Raw genomic sequence first — 9,128 nt, 5'->3', positions numbered from 1 at the left:
TTGTATTCATGAGTGGTTTTGAACTACCAAAATGGTTAATATTAAAATGAGAACTTCTTCAATAGTCTCTCTCTCTTAGACCAGTGTTTTTTCTTGCCAAATGAATTGGAAGAAGTATGTGCGCTGGGGTCATTCGCAGCCTCTTTGTTACATCCTGTATATGATCAATTAATTTATCTAAAATTAGGCCTTCAAATATATATATTTTAAAAAGAAATTTGAAGAAGTTGCTTTTTTAGTGTTTTTATGCAAAGTTATATTTAATGTGTACAGTATTGCTTAATACTCAACCGATCATTTAAGGCCATGTGCATGGTTATTACATTTGAAGTACTGATAATAATTAATAGGCTTCTCTAGTAGAAAAAGACGATTTGGAAAATCTTTAATTATTGTTATATATATCTGTTGAGTCAATAACATATTTCATAGCTACAAAAAAATGAACAAAATAACAAAATTCTGTGTAACAGAGTTGTGTCCCTTTATTAAGACCAGTCTTTAAAATTCTATATCATTAGATGTATGTTTGATAACAACATAAATCCTTTGCTGCACATAAAAGCACTTCCAGTATTTAATTTATATCTCTTAATATTCACTAAATAAATACCCCGGGACCAATCCTGTTAAGGCTGTTTTGCCATTACCACAAATTTTATCTTTATTTATGGTTACATTGAAATTAATGTCAAAATGGGCTTGGTCCCTGTGAATACTACCTGTGACTGTATTTAAGAAAAACAAAATTAAAATTCAAGATGTTTATTTTTATATGCATATGGTAAATGTACATGTATCAATAAGGTAATTCTTATAATAAATCATTTTAAATATCCATATGATACATTAAAAAAAAAACCAATTGTATAACACAGTATCAAATACATTTGTACAAACAAGTAGTTTTTATAGTAATATTTATTGGGCATTGCAAAATATTTCTGTGGTTATTAAATTAAACCCCATAGACCTTTTATTTTTAGCCGTGTATCGATACCCGACAAGCTAGAGGGGGCGTTTTAAAGGGGAAATCTTGGGATTTTTTCATACTATTGAATGAACATCATCTGAACCAAGAGGTATTTATAAATATCGAATAATTCCAGGAAATATGCGGCAAAAATATCTTGGGACAGACTATAGTGGGCATATAATTGATACAAATGCAGCAAATAATACATAGTTTGTCTGGGACTCGTTCATGTTGCTACTGTAAATTGTAATATTAATGAATACATAATGATATGTACACAACAAGTAAACCAAAAACACATCAGTACAAGTACAATTCACTTGCAAATCACACTCAAGGAATCTTGAATTCAAATCAAGTTAGAAGATAAAAATTCATACTCAAACCGAATCGTAGTCAACATTATATTATATCAAGTATTATGACCACATTTAAATCTTGCACAACAATATTTATAAATTTAACAGAATAAAATATTACACACATAGTCATGTAATTTAATAAAGATAAAATAAATAGATGAATTTTTATAAATACATTTCATTATGTGAATGGAAATGCCATTTTCTCTTTATCACATGTACAGGCTGTGTGTACTAGCAAGGAACGTTAACTTCACATTTAATAAGCACTTATTTACCAGGTGCAGGCCTATCTGGGATTACTCCCCTGACAAAGATTTGCAAAACATTAATAAAGCTTATAGATTTGACTAGCTCTCAAAGAAAACAAGTAAATAAATCATGAAAAAAAATTTCTGATGAAAAAGCTTTTGAAGATTAATACTGGAAAGGCCATAAAAATATGCAAAAGGAAACGAGGAATAATAAACTACAAGGACAATAGACTCTTAAAATTCAAGTTTTAAAAAGTCACAAAATACTGAATAAACACTATCTTTTGATTCACACAGAATTATATAACTCCAGGATGTTTTCACTCTGAAAAATGATTAATACAAATTAATTAGAAAACACTTGCTGACCAAAACCAAAAAGTTAAAGAATAGGACATAAAATGTTCTTCACTTCTTTAGTACATGTATGTTGATATTAATGACTGCATACAAAAGATCATTTTAATTCCAATTGATTGATTAAAGGAGTGAGTGAAATATTTTATGTTTTTCCTTACCACTGTCCATTAACATCCATCTCTTCCACTAATGATGTCTGTCTTCCAGCCTCCAACATCTGTTCTACAATTCTCCATAGACAAGAGTCCTTAGGAAAGTCATTGTCTACTAGATTCACCAAGTAATAACTGTCAAAAATGTGGTCAATTATCTTCCTGGACTGGGATCCCTCAGGGTAGAGGTTACCCCAGGGATGTTTCCACAGCTCAAAGGCTTCATCCTATAGATTAAAATTACAGATCTAGAAATTTGTACACATTTCATATATAACTGAAATCATATGCACAGTCATTATGAGTCTATACTCATCTGTTAAGCTAATCTTAAAAAGAAGCAGCTAACATGCTTCAATATTACTGATTGTTTACCTTCCAGGTCTTGAAAGCTATTGGATCTACAACTGTGGGTTGTATGATTTCCTTCCCCGGGAAAACTCCCCATGTGACTGCAATTGGAGTAGTGAGATCACAGTTTGTATCTTCTTCACCCTACAAATGAGAAAAAAAAAATTATGCCTCTCCCTTTTAACACAATAAATACACGTACTACAATGGGAGATAATTCCATTTATTCACTTACATTTTTATTCACAATGTGGTAGTTCACTTGAGGATAATTCTTTAGAATTTTTTTCAAGGCAATGCCATTTTCCTTTGTGGTGAAGAATTCCAGATAAGCCTGCCATAAAAAAAGAAAATTCACATCCATTTCAAAAATTGACAATTTGAACAATTGAATGTATAAAATACAAGATATAAGTAGTCTAGAAACAAATTCTTACCTTCTGGTAGATATAGCCATTGGGTGACCCCCATCCCACCTTGCTGTCAGAAGATGGAGCCCCATTGACGTTTGGCTGAGAGTTGATTGTTAGCACTCCTCGTTTGTTGATGGCTTCTAATTGCTCCTTAATCAAATTAGTTTCTGGAGACAACTCTTCGTCATTCCAAGGCATAGAGCAAACCTTAAACAACATAAAATCAGATGAACAAAACAATAGTGAAATCTCTTAAAAGAAATTACCGATAAACATATCCAAGAGGAATATGACAAGTTTAAGAAAATCATTATATGACTTAAAATATAAACAATTTCTTCTAATCTTGTGTGATTTTGACTTGGTTCCACAAATGCACTTAAACAAGTCTTCAATTGTCAGATGACTTTCATTTGTAATACCTTGACTTCCTTTGTGTTGGGACAACCAGATATGTAGCAGTGAAACACATCCCACACGTCTTGTTCAGAGTTCAGTTCCTCTCCCCACATCTTGAGGAGGTCCTCTTTTGGAGTCTTGTGTTTCAAGTAAAATAAGTAGTAGTCTGTGAGATCACCAAACGAAGCTGCTGAGGAATTACCCCATCGGCCATTTGGAAATTCGTCCCAGTTTGATGTTCTGTGAATGTAACTCTTTGGTCGGGATCTCCAAAAGATTGGTCTCACATCCTCTTTACACCGCACATAATTTGCTGTCTGTTTCCATGGCAAAGGTTTGCAGGGTTCTTCAACCCACATACCAAGTCTTCTGAGAATTTCAATGGTGGCCACTTCCCTGTTCAGTGTGTAAAAGTGAACACCATGTACATCTTCGTGTTTCAGGAGTTCTCGACACATTTGGAAACATTGTTCCACACCAAAGTTTCTGATTGCTTCATCATTGTCTTTAATGGGTTCGATGGTATCTAGAATCTCCTTTGGAACTTCTAACCGGGACAACTTCACTATGTGTCTGAGTGACTGGTAAGCCTAATAACACATCAACAATATGATAAATAAAAAGATTCCGAAACAATTTCTTTTTCAGACTTGACATACATGTACTGATATCTTATGTAGATAATGTATACATGGTATTTTCAGCCCTTGTGCAATTAACACTTAAATAAGATTTGGCCCAATATTGAATTCCCTGTTACATTTTTATACATGTATTAAAAGGGCCTTTGCCATTATAAATGTTTCTCACTTGTAGTAATGGAAAACAGATAAGAAATAATGAAATGAGGGTAAAATTTTTCTATGTACTGGACCAAAATGAAAAAATCCTTGAAAAATTGATTGGTAAAAATCGAAGAAAAAAATCCAATTTGGTTTATTACCTGAATGGGCAGAACACCAGGTATAATTGGACATGTGATTCCTATTTCTCTGCAATCACGCAAGAATTGGAAAAAAGTCTCAGGTTTGAAAAATAACTGTGTAATTATAAAATCGGCACCAGCATCAACTTTCTCCTTCAGATGTCGTAAATCATCTCCATATGATGTACTCTCTGGATGACCAGTAGGGTATCCTGGATAAAAACGTTAGCATGAAAGAAAACATTGCTTTACAAGTTGTAACAGTAATACTCATTATTAGTAATATGCTAGTATAGTAAAGTAATGAGTATATAATCTGATAATCCCTTGATAATTGACCAGTATCTGCATGTGAATCCAACTTAAGCCATAAAAAATTTAAGAATTTCTTGAATAGCTTAAACAATCTAACCTTGTCTGTTACATTTAATCACCTACCTTGCATTTACTTTTGAAAAAAAAAACAGATAGAAAGAAATTATTTTGTCAAAGGCAAACGAACTTGCTTACCAGCTACACAGATGGTGAAATGGTCTCCATGCTCTCTTCTGATCACTTTGACCAGGTCTGTGGCATAATTTAGACCTTCCTCCTGCTTTTTCCAAGTGTCTCCACCATCTGGAGGGTCTACAAATTTCATTTTTTATACCGATCATGCATGAGCAAAATTAAGTGTTATTAAAATAATACTCCTTTCATCAAATTCCATGCTACTCATACAGCCTCCATTAATGATCATTTAATATTTGTCATGTTTCATCTGCATTCTTGCTCTGACTTATACTCACCTCCTCTCAGGGCCAACAGGTTCTTGAGGCCAATGTCCTTTGCCTTTTGAAGGTTCCTTTTTAACCCATCCTCGTCCTGGTTGCTACAAGTGATGTGGAGCATGGTCTCCACCCCGCAGTAGTTCAGCATTGTGGCTGCCATGCAAGTGGAGCTTGTGGGCTTCTCCGTGTTTCCGGGGTCACCAGCAGGGTGCCATGTGATGTCACAAAACATTGGGCCACCCTCACTCATTCTCTCTATCCTAAATAATCACAAAAACAGGTTAACAACTGATACTTGAATTCTCTTGATGATATTGCACATTTATAAATGCTTGAATTCAGGGTATTTCAATTTAAGTTATGTAACCAATCATATTTGTGATATAAATATGCACTTTGTGCTTAAAGTGATAATTGGTAACTTTCACCAGATGTACACTATAGTCTTTTACGGGGGGGGGGGGGGGGGGGGGGGGGGCTTGATGAAAACTATATGAATTTAGTGTTTTGTTAGACATGCATTGAAAGTCACCCTTCATACATTTGGACACTAAATAAGAATTAAATGTCATATCCTGTCCTGTATACATGTAGTGATTTTGCAACTCAGATCTGTTCAGAAGTACAGGTACAATAAGGAAATGACCCAAATATTTTGTTAGCCTCGCTGATAACACAGTGGATTTCCCCTACACTCTAAGCTATTTTTATCACACATAAAATACCAAATGTAACGCTAGGCTGAATACCTTATTAAGGGGATTTGCAAACAAATACTTTTAATTTACACACTTATTCAAAAAACCCTTTTAATGTACAACAAACATGTTACCAGGATTAGAATTAATGCATTAATTGTGTTTTCAATTAAATCTATATTTCTAATTTCTTATACCGATTGACTGCATACATTATAATTCAGCATCGCTACACGTGTTTTGTTTAGTTTTCTTTCATCTGTATATACCGGTACAAATGAATATTTAAATAAAGTTCAGGTACAGAAATTATATTCTACACTAAAATCAAACACATAAAACAGTATTTTTTCTTTTAATTCCACTGACATTTAATTTGATTCTTTAAATCCTTAGTACAGATGGCAGGATTAAATGACTACTGAATGCCACGCTTCATGGACTTCATTTATAAACAAGGTGAAGGTCGCAGTAGTATCACGCTTAACCAGCATGGAACCAATATTGATACTTTCAAAAATGCTATATAAACCGTACATAGAATGGAAAGCAATAAAATATGTGCACAGATGACATTTATGAGCATTATGTACACACTTGCAACAGTTCATATAGATTTGTTCATAAAAAGTCACAAAAAATAGGTTACTGCACTCTTATAGCAGGAATCTATTTAAAAAGGGAAGTGTTTTTCATGCTCTAGCTGCATGATAGCTATATTGTGACTATTGCAGCTAGTGCATGTCAAGTTGAAGGATAAATAACAAATCTAATAGGTAAACAAACAATAATCAAAACAAATCATTTGAATGATGTACATGCATTATAATATAGTTACTTTAGATAATTGAATTAATCAAGGAATAATCAAGGAATCGTTTTTTATGCATTATGATCGAGGTTATCACATACGGTCAGCGTAATCAATTCCATTAAAGCCCAAAGGGATTCACGATAGATTTGATCACGCCCAACTGTTTTTGATCACCTCATAATATTGAAACTTAAGAATGATTCCTCATTACTTATATTTATCTAATCTTCAGCAATGGTATGATTAAATATCAAATAGTCATTGATGAAAAGTAATGGACTATAACAATACATTATAAAACTGATTCATTATAGTTTTATCACAAACAAATACACCGGAAAATGTAAATAATGTATATTGCCTTTAATTTTTTTATTCTTACTTAAAAAGTGAAATACAAATCTTTATCATGCAATTATAAATAAAAAATTTTGTTCCCAATACATGAAAAATTTAATAGAAACTGCTTTGACAAACACTGACAACCCCTCTGATAACATTTATTCACTTTTTAATTATTAATTACCAGTGCATCCTTTCACTTTTTAATTTCATCTAGAAGATTTGAGGATATTTTCTTTTCAATTTGATTTTAAATTATTAATTGCAAGGGGACAGTACTTTAATTGAATACAATGATATCTATTAAACAATAAACATTATTACATTTTCAAAATGAGAATTTAGATTTTGGAATAAATTCCTAATCAGAATTTTAAATATTACTTCATCAATTAAAAAACAATTTGTTCATTGACAAGTTTTCCAATCTTAATCTTATATATTCCTGATTTTACGCCACTGACCTGCTGACTAGATTGACTGCCCCATTAGCCGTCCGGGGAGGAAAGAACTCGAGGGAGTACCAGGGATCCCCTGACTGTATCCTACGATTCATGCGCTCTGTAAGGCTTCGGTATTCCCCATACTCTGACTCAAGCACAGGAGAGTATGGGGTTTCTTTGTAGTTAGAGTTCCCATTGGTGACTCTCCCATTCAACAACTCAGGCATTTTAGTTGCTTACTGCAAATTAATAACAAAAATGGGCATTTTTTATATTCGTAAAAGTACCATGAAAAAATATTTTCTTGTAATATGATGCCATATTTCTTTTCGGTTACCATAATCAATTTCTAAACAGGATTTTAATTTTCATATCATTATTGCAAAGCAATTGTCTTAAAATAGAACTTACAGAAAATTACAAAAATTTTCCTCTGCAGTCTGTAATATGATTGAATTGATATTTAATTGCTTTCTGTAAAAGTAATGACCGTATTTTAACTCCAATTAAAATGAGTTTTAAAAAAAAATGAAATCTTAGCAACTAATATACTGTCAATTTACTGTCAATTTATGTAAAAAGTTCTACAAAAAAATATAAAGTTTAGAAACTGACTCAAATTTACATCGACATTTGTTTGCCAAGCATTGAACATGAACCTATTGTAACCCAAATTAAAAAAAATGAGCAAGGTCTTTTAAACCAGTAAAAAATAAATATTCAGTAATTTTAAGCCAAGCACTAATTTTCTTCATCGATATATAACAAAAAAATTACGTAAGTATAAAATTTAAAAAAAAAACCCCTGCAACTTATTTTTGCAATTACGGTTTAACTGCACGCATCATCTTTTAATATTGCAAAGTGTTTAGAGAATTAAAGATGATCGCATATAAATGACCAAAACTATAAAATATTGCATTGTTTACTGTTTCCGCATCACCGGCGCTGACCACTCTTACCGTTAATCATCGTTAGAACGGATGCATTAATTATCCTTATGTTAATAAAACCTCCTCTACATATAAAGAAAAACTTCCCATTCATAAGTTGAAAAAATTTGCAATGCAATACCTTAAACTTAATCAGCTGATTGGGTTTGTTGTATTTGTATACAAAATATTCTATAGGTTCCTCACTAGCTGCGTTAAAATCTGAAGAGACCTGACATAGAGTAAAGCTTGGTTTATATACTACTCGGCCAACCAATGAAAATCAAGTTCTGGTTCTAAATATAGATTCTCATCGGAAAACCTCGGTTTGCTTTAATAAATATTGATTTCGTTTTACATTGATCAGTGGCGGATCTTCTATTTTATGGAGAAATATTTCTACTCCCGCTTGAAGTTATATTCTTCTACCGCTTGTTTCTGCAAAAACAAAACGGCATAATTAAATAAAAATACCTCTTTAGCATGATATTATTTTTATATACTGGAGTAAAACTTTTTTTAACAAAAAAACGTGAAAAATCAAAATATTCTTTTCCATATTATGAAAAAAGAAAAGAATTAAGCCTTTATTGTGCACAATGTAACATTTAACTCATAATGCGCCTTCAATCGTGGAATATATTTAAAATCGATCCAACTTAAATGGGTATGAAACCTATAAAAGTGAGATCGACCATTGAAGTTTTATTCACATCGAGGTCACAATCATGTACTTATGCAGCAGTATATGTCCATGATTCTGTAGATTACACTAATGGTGGCAGATTCCATCCTCTGCACATGCGTGTAATTAAGTTTCACGCATTTAACGTCCTAAATAAGTTGAATTTCAAAAGAATTGTTGGAGCGATTTTTTTTTAATATCGTCGTATTTTTTTCCTTTAGGAAAATCATTGCAAATTGGTTGATGAACATA

General features: G+C 32.3%; 1 protein-coding gene across 2 annotated transcripts; it reads right to left on the bottom strand.

Annotated features, from left to right (window-relative positions):
* Positions 1-749: 749 nt before the first annotated feature.
* Positions 750-8,424, bottom strand: LOC128189541 (methylenetetrahydrofolate reductase-like). Of its 2 annotated transcripts, XM_052861193.1 has the most exons (11): positions 8,334-8,424; positions 7,281-7,498; positions 4,981-5,222; positions 4,703-4,819; positions 4,211-4,404; positions 3,291-3,857; positions 2,893-3,075; positions 2,691-2,789; positions 2,480-2,599; positions 2,111-2,331; positions 750-1,917 (listed from the first exon to the last, which is right to left on the bottom strand). In XM_052861193.1, coding segments are annotated over exons 2-11 (1,950 nt in total). In that variant the 5' UTR covers positions 7,487-7,498; positions 8,334-8,424; the 3' UTR covers positions 750-1,916. The 2 variants fall into 2 exon arrangements, with proteins under 2 accessions (XP_052717153.1, XP_052717152.1); XM_052861192.1 differs by lacking the exon at positions 750-1,917 and having other exon boundaries at positions 2,107-2,331.
* Positions 8,425-9,128: the final 704 nt, after the last annotated feature.

The sequence above is a fragment of the Crassostrea angulata genome, chromosome 6 (assembly GCF_025612915.1).
Source record: "Crassostrea angulata isolate pt1a10 chromosome 6, ASM2561291v2, whole genome shotgun sequence".
In the NCBI taxonomy this organism is placed as follows: domain Eukaryota; kingdom Metazoa; phylum Mollusca; class Bivalvia; order Ostreida; family Ostreidae; genus Magallana; species Magallana angulata.
This window is presented reverse-complemented; position numbering and strand designations above follow the sequence as displayed.